This window comes from Mytilus galloprovincialis, chromosome 12 (assembly GCF_965363235.1).
Source record: "Mytilus galloprovincialis chromosome 12, xbMytGall1.hap1.1, whole genome shotgun sequence".
Classification (NCBI taxonomy): Eukaryota; Metazoa; Mollusca; class Bivalvia; order Mytilida; family Mytilidae; genus Mytilus; species Mytilus galloprovincialis.
In genome coordinates this window covers 80,511,273-80,535,073 of record NC_134849.1, presented here as the reverse complement: position 1 = coordinate 80,535,073, position 23,801 = coordinate 80,511,273, and the positions used below count along the sequence as shown (strand labels likewise).

The 23,801-nt window shown below is 33.6% G+C and overlaps 1 protein-coding gene across 2 annotated transcripts in view; it reads right to left on the bottom strand.

The window, feature by feature from the left end:
* The window catches only part of LOC143054978 (uncharacterized), a 32,032-nt gene extending 9,526 nt beyond the window's left edge, over positions 1-22,506 (bottom strand). Inside the window, exons 1-5 of one of the 2 annotated variants that reach the window (XM_076228088.1) lie at positions 22,241-22,506; positions 14,303-14,358; positions 13,738-13,816; positions 8,186-8,296; positions 926-3,166 (exon numbers count right to left, since the gene is read on the bottom strand). In XM_076228088.1, coding sequence (XP_076084203.1) covers positions 926-3,166; positions 8,186-8,296; positions 13,738-13,816; positions 14,303-14,341 — 2,470 coding nt within the window. In that variant the 5' untranslated portion in view covers positions 14,342-14,358; positions 22,241-22,506. Of the gene's footprint in view, positions 1-925; positions 3,167-8,185; positions 8,297-13,737; positions 13,817-14,302; positions 14,359-22,107 lie in introns of both variants that reach the window. The other variant, XM_076228087.1, reaches the window with a different exon arrangement.
* Between the last annotated feature and the right edge of the window lie 1,295 nt (positions 22,507-23,801).

The following is a 23,801-nucleotide window of genomic DNA, read 5'->3' as shown; positions in this document are numbered from 1 at the left end:
AAAACATCTTAGATTTTTTTCCCTTACTTATAAGACAAGACTTTAAAGTAGCCGTTCGATTTCGTATTCCAATTGTCATTTCGTCCAAAAGACTATTGATTCACCTAGGGTATCTGTGTTACAAATGACCTTCTACTGTTGTCGTAGAAACCTCTCATTTGATTTTAAAATGACCCTCGTGAGAAACACCACCGGGTGTCTTGCAAGAAGCAGGACCTGCTTACCTTCGGAGCACCGGAGGTCGCCACATTTTTTTGGGATCCGTGTTTTTCATCTGTAGTTAGTTTTCAATGTTGAAAGTTTTTGCTTGTCATTTTGTGTCTTATCTGTTCCCGGGTTTCCAAATTACGAAACCCACTAGGATGTTACTAACGTTTCTTAAAATATGGTATAGTAAGAAACAGATAGGGTATTTATCATTTCATCATAAAATAGTCCAAAAAAAATTTCGCCATTGCTTTGCACGCCAATATATGCTTCCACTTTATTTAAACTCAGCTACGCCTCTGGCATTTTTTTTAAATTGGTAAATATACAGCAAAAAATTATGTTTTTTTTCTACAATCATGAACATCTGATAAATATGAGATATTTCTGAATAAAAATATGTATAAATTTTAAGAATACTTATAATATATAGAAATTACAATTTATTGAACAAAAACAATTTGTGTTTATTTTTTAAAACAAAAAAATTATGTCTTTCTTTCGAAAGGAAAAATACAGGCGCAAATTTGAATTTTTAGCAAATATACCCAATGTTGACCTCATTTTACTCAAAAAGAAGCACATGAAGGTATATTTTTTATTACATATTTGATTTAATCGGGTAAAAAATAGTCTTTTTGGAAATTTTATTCAAAATAAAAATACGGGTTCAAAACTCTTTCGTATGCCCTTAAACTACAAAAACAAGACTACTTACCCGATGCCTTTAAATCTGTACTTCTAGAAGTAAGGTGCTCCCTATCATCATCACCAATATCAACAATGGCCTTTACTGCTTCACTAGTTTCCTTGGACTCCATGTCCTTGTCTTGATCTGACAAGGATTGGTCGTCCATATCATGGTACGTCTCATCTGCCTCACAGGTTCCCATACGCTCCCCAGTCTGATCGACATCAATAAGGATATTGACTGCTTCATGTGTTTCCATTGACTCCATATCTTCGTCTGACAATTCAGCAATATTTTCAACTGGCATAATTGACTCTTCTTTTCTATAAATTGAAGTTGGTATTGACATATCATTAATAGTAAAGCTATCATTGGTATTACCATCTGTAGCAGGAATAGAGCTTTTTACACCTGATTGGCCTGACCTAGTTGCCATGGCAGTTGGAGCGTTGATGATATTGTCGGTACCAGGAATGGATTTTGTCCTACATGTTGAACTTGATCTGGTTGCCATAACAGTGTTATTCTGAGTAATCCCCTCCATATTGCTGCTGTTTGTAGCTTGGATGACGGTCTTTTTGACGCCTGGCTGACTTGACTGGGTGACAATCGGGGTATAAGTAAGAGTATACCCCTCCATAATGACGTTGTCTTCTTGAAGTACAGCGGTATGTGCTTCAGATCGTCTTGACCTTGTTCCAATGGCAGTTGGGGCTTTATCATGAGTATACTCCTCCATAATGCTGTAGTCGGTAAAGGGAAGGACAGAGATTTTCACTCGTCCTGATCGTGTCACCATTGCAGTTGGTCTTTTGTTGTCAATATATTTCTCCTTCCCTTTATTGTCAGTATTTACACTAAATGGAGTATATGTTGTAGAGTTTATAGTTTGTTTATATTTCTCCTTGATGTCACGCCTTATATTCATAGTTAACTCATTTACATTCAACTGTGTAGGTATGCTCAATGGATTTGTATTTGGGTTATAATTGTAATCATCAACAATCATGTTAGTGTCTTCAGACATATTTTCTCTCAATGAGGCTGATGCTTGCTTGTTTTCTAGGAGATTATCTATTTTCTTTATTTCACTGACTGTAGTTGGCAAAGCTTTATCATTAACATCTAACTGATTTGATAGAGAAGATGCAATAGAAGTTCCGCATGGTTGAATATCCCGGTATTTTCTTTTGACTTTATATATATGATTACCACCTTTAGTTTGAATAGTCCAAATATTTTCATTTAACAGGATTTGTGCAGTACTCGTGTTGTTAGTTTGACTATTCATTGTTTTGTCTTTTTTGCCAATGGGTTGTTTGTCTGTCTCATTCCTATCCGAGGTTGTTGATGCCGCTTTAACATTTTTAGGTGGATTATTTCTTGTTTTGTCTTTATTGCCAATGAGTTGTATATCAGACATGTTCCCCTTGAAGGGTGTTGATGCACCAGTTGATTTGAAACAACTTGTGTTCAGTATTTTCTTTGCATCAGTGTCTGTAGTTTTTGTAATTGGATTATTTACATCAACTGACATGACTGGTATTAAAACAAACTTCATAATATTAGTAGATTGAATATTTTCTGATGGTGGACACTTTTCTAAAACTACAGTGTCACCATGTGTTGTTTTACCATTCTGTTCACCTTGTAACACCACAGTTCCACTGTGTGCAGTTTCTACATTATGTTCACCTTCTAACACCACAATTTGACTGTGTGCAGTTTCTACATTATGTTCACCTTGTAACACCACAGTTCCACTGTGTGCAGTTTCCACATTATGTTCACCTTGTAATATCACAGTTCCACTGTGTGCAGTTTCCACATTATGTTCACCTTGTAACACCACAGTTCCACTGTGTGCAGTTTCCACATTATGTTCACCTTGTAACACCACAGTTCCACTGTGTGCAGTTTCCACATTATGTTCACCTTGTAACACCACAGTTCCACTGTGTGCAGTTTCCACATTATGTTCAGTTTCTAACACATTAGTTTCACTGTTTGTAGTTTCTACATGTTTTGGAATTGATAATTCCTTAGTCTTTGGTGTTGGTGTGGTAGTGTCTATTTTAGTCAGGTCTTCTTCATTTAATACAGGCAAAGCTTTTCTAGACTTGGTCTGATTAGGCTTGGTCAAATTTGCAGGATAATCGGTAATGGCCATTTGAATGGTACCTGGAAGATTTGTTTTCTTCTGAAGTGCATCATCATGACCATGTTGGCTAATATGATTTGATACAGAAACATTTCCACTGTTGATATCTGAATTAAAAGAAAATATGATTTTGTACATCTTTATACAAAATACAGATACATGATATATAATTCAATTACTCTTGATCAAACTGTGTTAATCTTTTAAAACAAATTGCTTGCAGTTATTGATCAATCCAAACCAAACCACATTACATGAACTATTTAGATTGGTTATCTGCATGAGATCTGTTTGAATAAGATCAACATGACATCGGGCTGAGTTAACCTTAATCAATGTAATAACCAGATGCTCCGCAGGGCACAGCTTTATACGACCACAGAGGTTGAACCTGGCCAGTTTGGACACAACATTCAAGCTTGATACAGCTCTAAATTTGGATTGTGATTGAATAACTGACACAGCATGGGTTTCTGACACAGGATGAATGTGGTCTAATGGACTTAAACAAAATATTTGCTTTTGAGAAATAGACTATGCTGTTGAATATTAATCCCCTCAAAAACAAATATTTGAGGAATTTTTTATTTTAATTTTTTTTAAATCTGAAATGAGAAAAATTGTAATCAAACATATAGATACATGTAACAGTATACTTTAAATTTGAATTGGATTACCTCCCTTACACTGCTTTTAAATTGTGTAAATTGTCCGTTAACCAAAAAAAACCTTGTTTTTCCACTTTTTTGCCCCTAATTGCTAAATGATTTAAGCCATAACCCCTCTTTGTAGTATGGAAGCTTGTTGTATAATTTCAGAGAGATTAATACACTTCAACACAAGTTATTGACTAAACTAAAACAAGTTATTAACGGGAAACTATAAAAATGCTAATTTTTGGCCCTTTATGGTCCTAATTCTAGCATGAATGGGACAATAACGCCCATACTCAATCCCAGCCTTCCTTTTGTAATATAGAAATTTGTGGTACAATGTCAGAGAGATCTATACACTTACAGCCAAGTTGTTGTCCAGAAACTACAAAAATGCTGTTTTAGCCCCTTTTGGGCACTTAGTTCTTAACTGTTGACACCATAGACACAATAAAGGGCTGCGCTTTAGCGCATGATACGCCCGTTGCTCTTTTAATTTGTCTTTTATGCTTTAAATGAATTTATATGATCAACTAGAAATATATATACAAATCAAAAGGGATGTTACATTAATATATTCACCAAAGTTTCATAAAATCTCCCTTTTTTAAGTATAAAAATTCATTACTTAAGAAAACGTAAAATCTAAAATTTATAAAAATGGAAAGGGAGCTTATGTCAATAGATATAAACAATTTATCAAAGTTGCATAAAATTTTGTGAAAGTGTTAGTTATTGTCCCAAAATTGGAAAATCCCCCCTTTTTTAAGCATAAAAATTCATAACACGGAAATGTAAAATCTGAAATTTATAAAAATTGAAAGGGAGCTTACATCAATAGATATAAACAATTCACCAAAGTTTCATGGACATTGGTGAAAGCCTTTTTGAGTTATTGTCCGAAGTGTTGAAAATCCCCCTTTTTTTTATGAATAAAGCCCCATAAATCCAAAACATAAAATCTGAAATTTATAAAAATTGAAAGGGAGCTTACATCAATAGATATAAACAATTCACCAAAGTTTCATGGACATTGGTGAAAGCCTTTTTGAGTTATTGTCCGAAGTGTTGAAAATCCCCCTTTTTTTATGAATAAAGCCCCATAAATCCAAAACATAAAATCTGAAATTTATAAAAATTGAAAGGGAGCTTACATCAATATATATAAACAATTCACTTAAGTTTCATGGAAATTGGAGTAAGTGTTTTTGAGTTATTGTCCGAAGTGTGGACGACGGACGGACGGACGGACAACGGTATACCATAATACGTCCCGTCTAAAAGACGACAGGCGTATAAAAATGAATCCAAACCTGGTATTAAACAGTGTGGTACAATTTCAGAGCAATTGAAGTACTCGTACACAAGTTACAAACAATGTACTATCCTGAAAGTAGAAAAATGCTTGTTTTAGGGCCCCTGTGATCCTTAATTCCTAAACCTGTGGGAACATCATCCCCAAAATCAATCCCAACCTTCCTTTTGTGGTATTGAACATTCTTCTTAAATTTCAAAGAGATGCATTCACTTAAACTTAAGTTATTGTCCGGAAACCAAATGTGTCTTCAGACGACTAAGACGATGATGACATCATATCATTATACGATCCCAAAAAATTGTTTGCCTTTTGTAAATAATTTCTGTAACAATTACATCACCTTTAGTTTGCAGTCATATAAAAACTACTGAACCAATGCCTTTTGTATCTAATTTCTGTAACATCGCCTTTAGTTTGCAGTCGTATAAAAACTACTGAACCATAACCTTTTGTATCTAATTTCTGTAACATCGCCTTTAGTTTGCAGTCGTATAAAAACTACTGAACCAATGCCTTTTGTATCTAATTTCTGTAACATCGCCTTTAGCGGATGCAGAATCCACAGTCGTCAAATTAAAATAATCATGACTGTACTGGATTGACAACACCACTTAATGAAACTGCTACAATTTATTGGGGGAAGGTACAGAACATTGACATAATCAGGACAAGGAACAAGAAATGAGACCCCCTAAAGTACAGGGTGAAGGTACAGTAAATTGGCGTCATCAGAACAGAAAACTTTGAAAGCAAAAATAGCTTGTTATACTGATCTTTTCAGCCATTTACATGGCCTTTAAACATTTTTAGATTCGAGCGTCAATGATGAGACGAAACGCACATCTGGTGTGAAGATAAAATTTCAATCCTGGTAACTATTATGAGTTTATTGATAACTTATCACTTATGTATGTATTGTTTTCATGATATAATTATAGCCAAATAAACCAAAAATTGTCAATAATTACCATTAGAGGCCACAGCTCCATCATAGGGTACTCCGATATTGTCAAACATTTACAAGCAAGAAGGGTTTATCATACTGATCATTTCAGCAGTTGACATTGATTATGTATCACATATAGTTTTTTAGGTTAATAGCCAAAAAAAAACAAAAAAAAATCGGCAAAAAATGGCCTTTCAGGGGTTGCAACTCTGGCGTTAGTACTTGGATATAAATGAAACTGAACAACCCAGAAGAGCTCATTATATGGATCATTTAGCAATTTACGTTGATTACCTCTCTCTTAAAAATTTTGAAGATAAAAGCAAAAAAACAACTCCACCATCGGTAATTGGATTTCGATGAAGCTCTTGATGCAAGTAGAACTGACCATGTTGGTCATTTGTAAGTAACAGCTTTTTCTGTATCTTATTATACATTTGACCCTTATGTCCTATATTTAGCAACAGTGGCCATGTTTATTGGTTGGCTGACAAAATCAAAACAAGATTTAAAGGAGGATTTAAAGGGAACTCCAAAGGGAGGTTTGGCATGCCACAAAACCAGGTTCAACCCACCATTTTTTCCTTTAAAAATGTCCTGTACCAAGTCAGGAATATGGCCATTGTTATATTATAGTTCGTTTCTGTGTGTGTTACATTTTAACGTTGTGTTGTTTGTTTTCTCTTATTTTTGAGTGTGGGTTCACATTACCGTAATACGGGTCACGGTACTTGTCTATCCCAAATTAATGTGTTTGGTTTTGATGTTATGTTTGTTGTTCTCGTGGGATTTAGTCTGGTGCTTGGACCGTTTCTGTGTGTGTTGCATTTTGATGTTGTGTCGTTCTCCTCATGTATTTAATGCGTTTCCCTCGGTTTTGGTTTGTTACCCCGATTTTGTTTTTTGTCCATGGATTAATCTAAAATAGATAACCTAAATATGATTGTGGCTAAGTTTGAGCCAAATCAGTTTAGTAGTTTCAGAACAAAAGACTTACAACAAAAGTTGACAAATGGCGTGTGAAGGCAATAGCTTACAATGCCCTTGTGGCCAGGTGAGCTACATGTAAGAACATAATGCTGAAAATGAATTCTCGCTCCTTTGTCCAATTGAAAACCAAATTTTATTGAAATCAGACTATTCAAAGATTTTTGTGCCCATCTGAATCAAAATAGATATTATAAATTCATGTTTTAAACGGAGACAATGGGGACACTCAGATCCCCAAAACTGTCAATTATTCCTTATGTCACAAGACAAGGAACTAGAATATATGGTTTAGGGTGTTTTTTTAGATATGAAGTTATATTTAAAATACATGAAATGTAGGATGGGGTTGACCCCCCTCATACCGTATCATACCCTCTTTAAGGTTAATAATTTACTTCATAAGGAACAAGAATAAATATGGTTAAGGGTTGGGGATCTCATAAGGTTTTGAGATATACAACACATATGGTTAAGGGGTGGGGATCTCATAAGGTTTTGAGATATACAACACATATGGTTAAGGGGTTGGGGATTTCATAAGGTTTTGAGATATACAACACGTATGGTTAAGGGGTGGGGGATCTCATAATGTTTTGAGATATACAACACATATGGTTAAAGGGTGGGGATCTCATAAGGTTTTGAGATATGCAACACATATGGTTAAGGGGTGGGGATCTCATAAGGTTTTGAGATGTACAACAGATATGGTTAAGGGATGGGGATCTCATAAGGTTTTGAGATGTACAACAGATATGGTTAAGGGGTGGGGATCTAATAAGGTTTTGAGATATACATCACATATGGTTAAGGGGTGGGGATCTCATAAGGTTTTGAGATATACAACACATATGGTTAAGGGGTGGGGATCTCATAAGGTTTTGAGATGTACAACAGATATGGTTAAGGGATGGGGATCTGATAAGGTTTTAAGATATACAACACATATGGTTAAGGGGTGGGGATCTAATAAGGTTTTGAGATATACATCACATATGGTTAAGGGGTGAGGCTCTGATTAGATTTTGAGATATACAACACATATATGGTTAAGGGGTGGGGATCTCATAAGGTTTTGAGATATACAACACATATGATTAAGGGGTGGGGATCTCATAAGGTTTTGAGATATACAACACATATGGTTAAGGGGTGGGGATCTCATAAGGTTTTGAGATATACAACACACACAGTTAGATTCTATGTATTTTATCTTTACCTTTAGGATGTTCAGAGAAAATGGGGTGTGGTTTACATAACATGCATGATGTAAGAAGATCCTTGTATTTCTTTATGAGTTCCAATGTAATATTCTTCATCTCATTGGTACCTACAAAATATATACAAACAATATGTAAATAAAAGGACAGCATTCAAATGTCTCCCGCCTGGAACTAAAATTTTCAGAATTAAATAGGGCAATTAAAAATGGCATAGCACTGAAATTTGAACTTGAACAAGGTAAAACACAATTACAACTATGATATAAATTTGTTTTTAATATGATGTGCTTCTTATGCTTTGTAAACAACACTGTGATAAAATTCTCAATATACCTATACTTAGCACAGACTCAGAGATATACATAATAATGGCTGTTACAATATACTCCCATGTAAATCTACATGTATTGGAACCTTTGAAGATTTTATAGTTTTAAAAAGTGCATTTAGAAAAAGACAAAATAACTGTTATTTTTATTTGGATGCATTATAAAAAGAAGTAATGCACAACAGCTCGGAGAAATCAACAAAATAAAAATAAAATAAAATTCCGTGAAAGTCTTAATTCTTTTTGCACATTAAAGTCATTTCAAAACATGACGTCATACAAATGAAACTGCTAAAGTTGAAAGTTTTCTGTTAGGTGAACCATCAAAATTTGTATGATATTGTATTAAAACTGATTTTTGAGGTAGGTTTTGTTTTATTTTATTTTCTATTGCATTAATTATTTGCATATTTACTAATTTCAGCAAGTCAACATGAGGGCTCGTTAGTAACTAAATGTCAACTTTGGATTTGACGGAAGCTTACGAGAAAATCATGTAAATTAAAAATGGCAAATGTTGGGTTTGAGAATAAGAAGAATAAATCAGTTTTTTTAGCGGTTATTCACAAAATTACCCATGCAAATTTAGGATTTATTAAGATATTTGAGCTTTATCAAACAGGGAGTAAAAAAGATCAGCCACACACACACCAAACCATCCCTCACTTCAGTATTTTAATGACCGTATTTGTCCTATTAGAATCGAAATAAGTCATAGAAGACATAGATTGTTGGAAATTTACACATGGCCTGGGCCGTGATAGTCGTTAAATTTATCCCTAGCTAACGCTCAGGATAAAATTTGAATATCACGGCCCAGACCATGTGTAAATTTCCAACAATCTATGGCTTCCATGAATTATTTCTTAATTAAACCTGTCAAGGTTTTAGACATTTGAGAGCGATTACAAGAAAAAATAAAGAAAATAACAGTTCAAAGGGCAATAGCTCTAACAATAATATTATTATGGCGCTAAAATTGGAACTTGACCGAGATAGTACTGAATCACAACTATTATATACATTTTGTAGTAATATCTAAGCTTTTGCATTCGAATAATAGCCTTAAGTCAGAGACTGTTATTTGCCCTCAGGAACATTAAGGACAATTTAGCAGTAGAAAATCCAGATTTGTCCTCAAATTCATAAATTTGAGGGAAAATATCCATATTCATTGAGCCTTAATACTCGATATATGGGAGTCTAAGGCTAATACCAGGGCAAATACTTAGTATGGAAAATGTCATGTTATATCTGTAAATAAAGTATATTAAGATTTGTAGTGGTCATAGTGACACAAGGACAACAATAACAACCAGGTGCTCCGCAGGGCGCAGCTTTATACTACCGCAGAGGTCGAACCCTGAACAGTTGGGGCAAGTATGGACAAAACATTCAAGCGTGATACAGCTCTGAATTTGGATTGTGATCAAATTTTTGACATTACATGGTGTTTTTTTACACAAAACAAATGTCAAGATTTTACAAATCAATTAAAGATTTCTTCTTCAAACTTTTTAAATCTAAAATTAAATAGTTGACACAGCATAGGTTTCTGACACAGAATGAATGTGGTCTAATGAACTTAAAAGTTTTTTTTTGCCTTTGAGCAATTCACTATGCTGTTGAATATTAATCCTCTCAAAAAAATGTTTGAAGAAATTTTTTTTTATTTATGAAATCTGAAATTAGAAAAATTTAACCCCCCCCCCCTTTTTTTTCACATCCCCGTTTCCCTTTTTCCAAAACTGATATCAATTCAAATTTCGAATGGAGTTTGCAACAATAACTACTCTTTTAAATACATCATAAAATATTAAAATGTAAAATAAAGTGCTTGTTATCACTGAATGGTAAAGATTGGTTGGTAGTAAAAGTGAATATACATTGTTTATTGTGTAAAACAATAAAAAAAACTTCATCAGCAACATTTTATATTGGCAAATTTCCAATGAAGTTATTTACATAAAGTTATTGGCAAATAAAAATAGAAAATGACATCATAGTCATGTCTGGCAAATGTCCAACATACATTATCTCAAAATATTTTAGATAAGATAAGTAAAAAAAGCTTCATCAGCAACATTTTATATTGGCAAATTTCCAATGAAGTTATTTACATAAAGTTATTGGCAAATAAAAATAGAAAATGACATTATAGTCATGTCTGGCAAATTTCCAACATATATTATCAACTACTATTCTATACAAAGAAAGATAACTCCAATTGAAAATTAATTGCTATTGCACAATATTGTGCAATTAGATATTTCTTGCTATTGTGCAATACTGTGCAATTGAAAATTTCTTGCTATTGCACAATACTTGATATGGAATCCTGATTTGGACCAACTTGAAAACTGGGCCCATAATCAAAAATCAAAGTACATATTTAGATAAAGCATATCAAATAAGCCCAAGAATTTAATTTTTGTTAAAATCAAACTTAGTTTAATTTTGGACCCTTTGGACCTTAATGTAGACCAATTTGATAACTGGACCAAAAATTAAGAATCTACATACACAGTTAGATTTGGCATATCAAAGAACCCATTTATTCAATTTTTGATGAAATCAAACAAAGTTTAATTTTGGACCCCCATTTGGACCAACTTGAAAACTAGGCCAATAATTAAAAATCTAAGTACATTTTTAAATTCAGCATATCAAAGAACCCCAAGGATTCAATTTTTGTTAAAATCAAACTAAGTTTAATTTTGGACCCTTTGGACCTTAATGTAGACCAATTTGAAAACCGGACCAAAAATTAAGAATCTACATACATAGTTAGATTCGGCATATCAAAGAACCCCAATTATTCAATTTTTGATGAAATCACACAAAGTTCAATTTTGGCCCCTTTGGGCCCCTTATTCCTAAACTGTTAGGACCAAAACTCCCAAAATCAAACCCAACCTTCCTTTTATGGTCATAAACCTTGTGTTAAAATTTCATTGATTTCTATTTACTTATACTAAAGTTATTGTGCGAAAACCAAGAATAATGCTTATTTGGGCCCTTTTTTGGCCCTTAATTCCTAAACTGTTGGAACCAAAACTCCCAAAATCAATCCCAACCTTCCTTTAGTGGTCATAAACCTTGTGTCAAAATTTCATAGATTTCTATTCACTTAAACTAAAGTTATAGTGCGAAAACCAAGAAAATGCTTATTTGGGCCCTTTTTGGCCCCTAATTCCTAAAATGTTGGGACCAAAACTTCCAAAATCAATTCCAACCTTCCTTTTGTGGTCATAAACCTTGTGTTAAAATTTCATTGATTTCTATTCACTTTTACTAAAGTAAGAGTGCGAAAACTAAAAGTATTCGGACGACGACGCCGACGCCAACGTGATAGCAATATACGACCAAAAAATTAAAATTTTTGCGGTCGTATAAAAATACAGAAATTATAAGTATAAGTATTTATCAATTAAAATTAACAAACACACACACACACAGGAAATCAACTTTAGAAGTTGTGGATACTACAGAGGGTCATGATAAAAGGATAACAGGATGGTAGGACAACAGGATGGTAGGACAACAGGATGACAGGATAACAGAACAACAGGATGACAGGATAACAGCATGACTGGATAACAGGATGTCGATAACAGGGTAACAGATATCCTCCTAACAGGATAACAATAACAGGACAACAGTATGACAGGATAACAGTATGACAGGATAACAGTATGACAGGATAACAGTATGACAGGATAACAGGACAACAGGATGACAGGATAACAGGATATCAGATATCCTCCTAACAGGATAACAGGACATGATTACAGGACAACATGATGACAGGATAACAGTATAACATGATAACAGGAGGTCAATAACAGGGTAACAGGTATCCTCCTAACAGGATAACAGGACAACAGGATGACAGGATGACAGGATAACAGGATATCAGATATCCTCCTAACAGGATAACAGGATATGATTACAGGACAAAAGGATGACAGGGTAACAGTATAACATGATAACAGGATGTCAATAACAGGATAACAGATATCCTCCTAACAGCATATCATGATCATAACAGGATATCATGATCATAACAGAATATCATGATCATAACAGGATATCATGATCATAACAGGATATCATGATCATAACAGAATATCATGATAAAAGGATAACAGGATATCATGATAACAGGATAACAGACAGATGAACCAACAAACAGATGTTTACATCACAACATACAGCGTAATACTGTATTTTTTTCAGATCAAACATTTTTTCTATCTTCTATAATTTTGAGGATAATTGCAAAAAAAACCTCAAAAATTGTGTTTTCAGGGACAATAACCAGCTGCAATAAGTCATGTAAGGGTCTGATTCTTCTACTTTTCAGGTAGATGAAGAGGTAGGGCCAATTCCCTCTGATTTTTTTCACATAAGGGCCAATTTCATAAAGTGCTGAAAGAATGATATTTACTATTTATAAGAAAAAAAATAAAATGCTTTTTGATCAATATCTTGATTCTTATATATCATCACATGTGTGATAAATAGTTAATTTAACCCCCAAAAAAGGATGAAAGTCAAATGTGTGGAATTTAGGGTGCTTTACAATGTAGGTGGGGAAAACAGGGAATCCCTCAAGAAGGACATTTCAAATCAAAAAGTTATGTTTCTTGTTTTTGTTGTTATTTATAAAACTTTTTCCCTCAAACTGAATTTCCATTATTAAATTGTTTGTTTGTATTGATGTTTTTTCTTCTCTTTATATGTATATTTCTTGGCATTTTTCAGTTTATCTCAATCAATAGCGCATAACTATGTTGTCATATTAATCTAGATAAAGTGAGAAAGGTTCCGAATAATTTTGGTGGGAACAGGCACACCAGGGTAAAAAAGGAATATCCAAAATGGCAAATACCACGGCTGAGAGGGGAATTTGAGGCAAATTCACCAGTAGTGGTGAAAAATGGCAAATTTGTTGAATTGAGGAAAAATTGTTTGAACATGCAAAAAATACACTGGCTAACAGCCAATCAAAATCCTGCATTCTTATATAAGGTGTAGTTACCCCTAAAGTAAACTGATAGTTCTGAAATATGACAGGTAAATAGATTTTTGTCCATCAGATATATTTTGCTGATTGAACATTTCATCATTCTTCTATAGCTTTTGCAACAGTACTGTGAAAAAAGAGTGATAAACATGTGCATGATATACCATGTAACAGTAAAATAACTTTCTAACCTTCACAAACTACATCATTATCTATCCAGGCAAGGCAGATCACATGGGCAGTTGGGTACATCACATTAAACTCCAACACCTGTGATAAAATACATTTTTTTTCAATAATTGAAAAGTCACTATGAAATTAATAGTACACATTTAGCATTAACTTCCCCTGTTTGAAACCATTTTTCATATGATCTAGTTGGTTCAAAATCCAATCCATCTATATTGACCACCAATGACCAGTACTGACCAGTTAAAACCAATATTGACCACCATTTCATCATAAAAGTACATTTATTGTAAGACTAATTGCATAGTCTTAGGTTTATAATAAGTACTTAAAGAGGGAAGTTATTTCAAAAGGGGCTTTTCCAGGACAAAATATCTGACAGTGGGATTATACCCTATTTATTTTAATTTATCTAAGGTAAAGGTAGTTTTCCTTATTTTGTATCTATTATCATGATAAAATGGATCAAATCCAAAACAGTTAAAATTTTAGAGGTTGTCCTGTATGTACCCCTTATTTTTCATTTACATTGAGAGATAACCCTGAGAGTACAGTACATTGTATTACCTTTTGCCTAAAGCCATCCCAATGTTCTCGTAGTGGCATCTTCCTATTTAACTTATCTAAAAAAAAGAAAATAACAATGATCAAGTCAGCACATTTACAATGTCGAGCATGTGACCTATAAAATAACTGACAGACACATAATTACAATGTAATCCAGGTGTTAAAAGTACAAAAAATCAAATGTCAATAACAATTATAAGTGAAGGTAAATTATTGTGTAGATTGTAGTGTGTCTTTTGAAGACTTTTGGTGTACTTTATTTACTGTAGAATTTTATAAATCTTTTATACGCAAACTCTGTCTGTGTACTTAATATGAATGTATAACTTATATATGCAAAAAAAAATATAAAATAGTCTACTGTTTACCCCTGGACGATGGATCATTGTAAATACAGGGTCCCTTGTGTAGCTTCCCTGGGTTATACAAGGTAAATTATATTCAGGTGATTTTCAATAAATGTATTTCAAGTCTTAAAAAATTAAAATGTGAACACATTGTTGTTAATTTTTAAGAACTTGCATTTTGAAATCTTATAAATTTTCAAAAATGTATTTATAACTCCTACATGTCTGACATGTCCTAGGACATGTAGGAGACTTTTGGATGCTAAACATGATGCAATGATCATTATTTTTAAATAAAATACTTCCTCACCAAATGTACAACGCAAAGTAATGTTAATTAATGTTTTTCTGTATACCTTTGTTCAACTAAGGTGATAGCAGAAAAAAATGATATATATATATTAAAATAAAGTTGAGAATGGGAATGGGGAATATGTCAAAGAGACAACAACCCGACCATAGAACAGACAACAGCAGAAGGTCACCAATAGGTCTTCAATGCAGCAAGAAACTCCCGCACCTTTCTTTTAAAAAAAACTTGTATTCCATTTGAGATTTTCACACAAAAAATGTCAAACTTGGGTCAGCTATTCCTACATGTCCTAAAGAGGGGGTCTCATTGGGGGGTTCTGATCCCGGATCCTGCTTATTGTTTTGTCAGATTCCTGCATCCCGCTTACACTATGTACATAAGCAATTCTCATTTTTTTGTCATTTCCCGGGTCCCGCTAGACCTCATTTCCCGTTTTCACGATACAATAATATAAATTGACTTTCAAGTGTCACGCTTACAAAAAATCGGCAATCCCGTGTCACGCTTAGACCCCAATGAGACCCACTACAGAAAAAAAAGGTACAAGCAATAGGAGAGACAGTAACCATGGTAACAGTAAAGATGAAAAATGTAACAGGTTGGACATTCATCATCCTAAAAAACATGGAAAAAACTCTTAGAATACTAACCAATCAGGGGACTTACTGATGTAAGTGATTTTTAAATCACTTATTTGAGTAGCAAATTCAAATTTTGATTTTGTAATTTAAAAAAAATTTCAAACACAAGTTTAAATAATATCTTTTCCTTAGTAAAATTGAAAAAAATGTATTTTTTGCTTCTTTAAAGTAGCAAGGTTTATGCCTTTGATGCTATCATTTAGCTGCAATTTCTATTTTAGTTGAAAAAATGCTGTAATAATGGCTTTACATAATGAACTGATACTTTCTTGACAGATTTTTCCCAGCAGTGGGAGTATTTTTCCTGTAAAGTTCAAGGTTTCCATCTTTCAGATTATTTAAAAAAATTCTACTGTTCGCGTTTCACTGTTCGGGGGTGTTAAAATAAGTGGGGGTTATTAAAATAATGATACTTAAAGAAGTGATTTTTGGGAAGGAAATTGAGGTATGATACTTAAACAAGTGATTTTTATGTCATTATCCTAGATTCAGTACAAGGTCATCACCTGAAATGACCTGGTCATCCTGGACAACACAGATGTTGGCTCTGATAAGTTTAGAAACATAATTAGTCCCTGGATCATTAGTATTCTATATTTAAAGCTACAGTAAAATTAAATCACTTCTAGTGATTATTTTGTACTACTTAAATAGGTGATTATTAAAGAAAGACAACTCTTTAATTCCAACCTTTATGAAAATAATGCTACTTCAATCAGTGATTTAGAAAATCACTCATTTATAGCCTGGTGCAGCCAAATATTTCATTAGTCATATTTAAGTTATCTTTAATGCATTTGAAAGATCTTTTAAAAAGAAAGAAACTACATTTTATTTCATGGAGATTGGATGTATAGTTTTTGAGGTACGACATTTTGAATGTGTTGAATATGTCATATTTTTAGACCGTTTCTATGATAACTTTAATACAGTAATATGGCACCGAAAACAGTTAAAAAAGCAAAAATCAAATAATGAAAATAACAGAACTTTTTAATGCCTCAACCTTTTGATGTAAAATTTTAAATACATATAAAGAAATATAAGAACCTTAAATGAGTATAAGAATTGAATTTTTTTTTGTGTTGGAAATTGAAAAAAAAATCCATAGTTACCATGGTAACGAAACAGAAAAAAATGAAAATAACTGCTTTGAGGGCTTTTTACTTGCAATAGTATCTACTTAAGTCAGCTTTTTTATAGGAATTGTTAGTTTATTGATAAAGTAAGTCCCCTGACTGCTAACAATTACCAATATCATTAATACATAGATTTCTGACAAAATAAAACCTTATATCATCTGAGATGGATATGTTGACAAAATAATCATATGAGGGAAATTCCTTATTTGAATTTCAAGATACATGTAACAGCAAAGACATTACCATAACAGTAAAGACACTTTTCAGCTTTTGTTCGTCCATATCAAATACATGAAATAACCTCAATCAAAACATGAATACCAACTAACATTGCATATCACCTTAATTGTATGTCTTAGATGACATAATTTATTATGATTTGGGATTGGAATTACTTTAACGTTTGGCACACGAACTACACACATATCATTATACATGTCATACATGGACATGTAAATGTTTTGGGGTGGAAATATATGCCAGTCAACTGGTATGCTTAAACATTGTGATAAAAGATGTTTTTAGCAGAAAATATATGAGGGGTGTAGGTCCTTTATCAGGACTCCGGGATCTGTGTTTTTAAGCCCTGGATTTCTGGATTGATCCTTTCTGGATTGGGGAATTCTTTTTTTGACTTTCGGCATGTTAATTTAAATTTCTTTAAATTCAGGACCTAAGGATTCCATGTTTTTATGTCGGGGATTTTAGGATCAGGACCCATTGTTCCTCCTCATATAAGCAAGTTGACTGGTACGTACATCTTCTTCTTCTTATGGTATCCAGTTATCCATCAGATTTTTGATGATTACTAACTGCTGTGCATGCGTAGGATAATAATAAATAAATATTTACAAAAGAAAAGTGCCAAAAATAAACAAATACTAACATGACATGTGGTCAAAACTATTTACATAACTACTAGGTTTACTGTTTTATATTGTAGAGAACAGTAGGTGTCAACTGTTCTCTAAAAATATTTAAGGTCGGAGAAAGTACTACCTTTGGAGGTAGTACATTCCATTGTGTAATAGTAAACGGAAAAAAGGAATATTTGTAACAGTCTTTAAATGTAAGTATGTGTCTGTAAGTTTGTGGATGGAATTGTCTGGTTCTATTGTCTGTTGGTATGAGTAAATCTGATGGTATGGCGACAATATGGTGAACAATTTTATAGAACATTATAAGTCTAGTTTTAAGTCTGCGTTGTTGTAAGGTAGGCCAATTTAAGGTATTGAGCATGTCTGTAACGCTACTGGTGTTGTGGTAACGATTGCAGGCATACCTAGCTGCCCGACTTTGAACCATCTCAAGTTTATTGCATTGTTCAGCAGTATGAGGGTTCCAAACCGAACAAGCATATTCTAGTTTTGGTCGGCAAGTGTTAGGTATGCCTGGGACTTAATGTTTGTGATTGATGTTTTTAGATTTCTTTTTAGAAATCCTAGACTTTTATTTGCATTGCCAATGATGTTGTTTGTATGCTGGTTCCATTTTAGGTCAGATTGCAGTGTTATACCAAGATATTTAGCTGCGGAGACAGATTCTAGGGTATGACTGTGAAGGATGTAGTCTTTTTTAATTGTATTTTTCTTATTTGAAGCTGTGAGAACTGTACATTTGTCTGGATGGAAAGCCATCAGCCAGTCTTCTTCCCACTTTGCAGCAGCATCAAGATCTTCCTGAAGGCTATCACAATCTTCTTTAGATATGATGCTTTTGTAAATGATGCTGTCGTAGGCGAACAGTCTGAGTTTACTGGTTTTCAAATATTCTGGTAGGTCGTTTATGTAAACCATAAAAAGAACTGGACCCAGAACTGTTCCCTGTGGGACACCAGAAGTAACTGGAGCAACGTCTGATGACTCTCCATCCAGGACAACTGTTTGTGTGCGGTTTGATAAAAAGGCAGAGATCCAGTTAAGTGTTTCATTTTGTATTCCATAGAAGTGTAGTTTGTATAGGAGTCTTTGATGTGGGACTTTGTCAAAGGCTTTGGCAAAGTCCATAATTACAAGGTCTGTTTGGGTGTTATTGTCTGAATTTGAAGCCAGTTCTTGTATGAAAGATAGAAGTTGTGTTTCACATGATCTAGAGTGTCTGAAGCCGTGCTGGAGGTCGTATAATAAGTTGTTTTTTTCCAAGTGATTAATTAAATGTTTTGTTATGACATGTTCCATTAGTTTGCAACTGATACAAGTGAGAGAGATTGGTCTGTAGTTAAGGTAGCACAATACAAAGATTTGTTTACTTCCAATCACTAACCTTTGAAATGCTGTAACTTTCTTATGAATGCATAGAAAATAATAAAAGAGGTATATATAGATAGATAAAAGATTCATCTTTTAAATTAATGCAATATTTTTATTATGCAATTATTATGTAATCAATTATTATGTAATTAGTGGCAAAATCTGGGTAAGTTCACTTGAATGAATTTAGCTCTATCATTTCTTTAACTATACAGAAAATTTTAACGAAATCTTAATCAACACATCATGGGCTTCAAAGGGTGTCTCAGATTGTGTCTATTGTATTCCATTCTCTTATAAATCTCTAATTAGTGTAAACATCCTAACCACATAAAAGAAGATAATGTTTAATTAGATGTAAAATTTGTTCTATACATTCTATCTGAAATCTGAGACACCCTTAAAGGCTTTTGTAGATAATGACCATAGGAACAACATATAATAAAATCAACCCTCTAGGGATACCTATGCAGAAGCTAATTTCATTTGAAAGTGGAAATTTGGTGAAAAATATTTTAGACACAGTTAACAATATAATTGGTTACATAATTGTTGCATAATACTAACAATTGCATTTATTTGAAAGAGTAATCTGTTAGCTATCCAAAACTACCACTTTTATAAATTTTCAAGCATTATAAAGAAAGTTACATTATTTTAAAACTTGGGAGTTGGAGTTATAAAATCTTTGTATTGTGCTACCTTAACTGCGTTGTATTTTTCACCTTTTTTGTATGCTGGTGCGACATTTGCATGTTTCCAGTCAGATGGTATACAGCCAGATGTAAGTGATTTCTGGAAAATAATGGTGAGGATAGGTGCCGTTATGTTTTGGAGTTGTTTTAGAACTCTGCCGCTGATGTTATCTGGGCCAGTGGCTTTGTGCGGATTGATGTTGTGTAAGAGTTTTTGTATGCCAGGTGTGGTAATTGTGAGTGATGGAATGACTGGATGGGGACTTGGTCCTTTATCAGGCATATTACTTGCTGTTTCGGTGGTAAAGACTGATTGGAATTGCTCATTTAAAATGTTGGCTTTTTGTTTTGTATCAGTTGTTAATTGTCCCTCTTTTTTCAGGGGAGCAACTCCACTATTGTCAGTTCTGATGGATTTTATGTAAGAAAAGAGTTTTTTCGGTTTTGATTGGTTGCTGTAACTTTGGTCAGGGTCATTTGTTGGAAGGTCAAGGATCATTTTTTCAATGTATGTACAATAGGCACGTCTCTGTTCTTGTTGGACTTGTTGTTTAAGTTTTTTGTATTTAAGTATATGCTTTTTGTCCTTTTTCATTTTAGAGTACAATTTATTCTTTTTATTTATCATTTTTCTGAGTTTGTTGTGCACCCAGGGAAGTCGGTGTTTATATGTTAACATTTTATGTGGGATGTTTGTATCTATTGATTTTGTGATGTTGTTTTTAAATAAATCCCACATTTCGTTTATAGTACTGTTGTTGTTGTTATTCATAACAGTAAGCTCTTCAAGTGTTTTTTGAAGGTCTGCTTCTATGTTTTCCCAGTTTGCTTTGTCGTATTTGAGTATTTTTCTAGGTTGTTGTCTGATTTTATGAAGCCAAGTGTCAATTTCTATGTAGACGATGTCATGGTCACTTAGTCCTAGTGGTGGGAGTGTGTTTACTTTGTTAACAGTTGTTGGATTGTTAACTAGGATTAAGTCTAATATTCTTTCTTTTCTAGTTGGTGTATTAACTATTTGTTGAAGGTTAAAATTTTCTAGTAATTCTAAAAGTTTATTATGATGTTCAGCATCCGGTTTACCCGGTATGACCTGAGGTATAGACCAGTCAATATGACCTAGGTTAAAGTCACCACCAATCATGATATTAGTATTTGATGATTGGTTGATTCTACTAAGTGATAGTTCTAGTTGTTGTAAAGATGTTCCTTTATCTGATGGTGGTCTGTAATATGCACCTATTAACAAGTTCTTACTACCAGTCATGTTTATTTGAGACCAAACTATTTCACAGTCAGTTTTAAGTTCGCTTACTTCTGTGCTGATAAGTTCTTTATTAATAGCAATAAGTACACCTCCATGACTTTGGTTATTTTTATTTGGTGGTCTGTCTGATCTATAGACATTAAATAGTTCTGATGGAAAGAATTCATATGATGATATATTTTTGTCTAGCCATGTTTCAGTGCCTATGATTATATCAGGTTTAGATGAATCAATTAACTGATTGAGATCTTCTTTTTTATTTCGTATCGATTGAAAGTTTATGTTAAGTATCCTGATAGGTTTTTGATTTTTAGTAGTGGCTTTTTGTGATGTTTTGACTTTCGGTTTTGATTTAGTCTTAGCCATAGGCGATGAAGATGCCTGAGGAGCACCTAGGCTGTTATTGAGTGATGTATCACTCATACTCCAGTTACTACTAGAATTTAATGATATGCTTGATTGGTTATTGAATAAGCTAGTGGAGAAATTTGGCATTCCACAATTTGTGCATTCCCAGCTAATATTACTAGCATTCATACACTCGTAGATGTGAGATGGAATACTCTGACAGTTAATGTGAAACCAAGTATCGCAGCTGTCACAGCATAGTGCCTTTTGATTCCAGGTTACTGCTTTTAGGCATGTACCACATGGCCATCGTGGTTTTTTGTTTTGACACCTTTGTTTGGTAACAGGTTTACTTTTTGGTTTAATATTTTTCTTTGATGGTAATGATTGAGTATTTGATACCTGTGTGTTAGTGTCAATACTTGAACATGTATTAGATGTAGCTAAGTTGTCAAATGGATTTGGTGTAACAATTGACTTGTTATTGAAAATAGAAGTGGATATGTTGGGCATTCCACATTGAATACATTCCCAGCTGATGTTGCTTGAGTTCAGGCATTCATACATTTGTGAATGAATATTTTGGCAGTCTAGGTTATGTGTTATACATTGTCACAATTTGTGTTAATATCCACAATGTATAACGTATGTACCAGTCAACTGGCATATATTTCCGCCCCAAAACATCTATGATACGCGCCCCTGTACATGTACGTAGAAGGAAAAAAGAGACCCTGTCAGATAAAGCTGATTTTAAAAGGATTGTTTGCTGTAAACAAACTTATTTTGTGTCCTGTATTTACTTGTCAAATCAATTCCTCAGCACACTGATCATTAATATCCTTAGACATGTTAGATGTATCCCCGTAGTCCAATAAAGATCAAGATTCTGGTAATAACTGCTCCAATATTAAAATGTAAATAAGGGTTGATTACTTTGCCTATTTTTTAAACCTTTAAAACACTTTCTTCAAGGAAATGCCGGGGTCGGGGAAAGAAACATTTGTTTCGTGACTGCGGGTTACACTCTTCTTCTTCTTTCAGTAAATTTCTCCTGTGGTTAGGAGCACATCAATTTCTTGATTAATTCACAGTGGGTTTATATTACACGGTCGATAATAGACACTAAAAGTGGACTTGAAAAGACTTGAATAGACCTGAAGAAGAATCCGGGCCTGTTCGCGCCCAGTCTCGTTCGCACCCTTTCACTTTCGATGCAGGACGTAACGGCCCGGCATACTGCCATGACGGCCATATGATGAAACGCGTCTCGAACATTGTCGAAAGCTTTAGTTTCGCACCCTACACGTTCGCGCCCAATTTTGTATTGGTTTTGTGTTTAATGACTTTGTAATGGTACGCACTGAAACACGGACCGGACCGGACTCCGGACCCGGACTTTGGTATGAAACCCGGACCCGGACCCGGACTGGCCGCCGGACCCGGACTGAATGCCGGACCCGGACTGTGGGTTTTTTACCACTTACTGTCATATAATAAGTTACAGTATATATAAATTAAAAAAAAAAGAAATCAACATTCCGAGCGCAAAATTGAACAAAAAACAGTAAAGTGAGTAAGGAAGAGATATATAATAATTCCTTTGTCGTTATTGTTTTATGGAAATTAATAAAATCTTTTTATTATCAATGAAAGCAAATTAAATTCTTTTCATAGGAAGAGTAAAGCGCAATAGTTTGAAACATTCGAGGTTATATTTTTTTTGTTTATTGTTTTCTTCTTCTAGACATTAAGGGAAAAATAGAATTTCTACTTTTCTAAATAATTCGCCGGTGTGTTTATATTTCTCTAAGAAACTGTATATATTGTAAATATGTATTTTCTCTATACCTTGTCAAAATGATGGTTTATTGAGAATAAAGATATATATATACAGGCAATTGGCGTTATGTCACTGTGTAATGCAAGTCTCGTGTTTTATTGGGTGTTTGACATTTGCGCCGATTTTTAATAGTTTCGATCTTTCATTTGCGCCGATTGTGCACAGGTAAATTGTAGGTGAATGTCACTTTCTATTCATCAATATAAACCTCTTTCGTTAGCCAATTGTACATTTGTTATGAATTGTCAACTAGTATCATAAGAATTCCTATGATCTCTTATTGTTCTTCCGAATTCTTATGATATCTTATTGTTCCTCCGAACTCTCATGATATCTTATTGTTCCTCCAAATTCCTTTATCTTATTGTTCCTCAGAATTCTTATGACTTTTTATTGTTCCTTCGAATTCTTATGCCTTTTGATTGTTCATCCGAATTCTTATGATCTCTTGATGTTCCTCAGAAGCCTTGAGACTTTTTATTGTTCCTCCGAGTTATTATAATCTCTAAGACTTATACTGTTCCTCCGAAATCATATGACTTTTAATTGTTTCTCTAAATTCTTATGATCTCTAATACTGTTCCTCAGAATGAATTATTGACAAAGGTTTACACTCGCTTTAGGATATTGGTTTATAGAAAGAAAAAGAAAAAA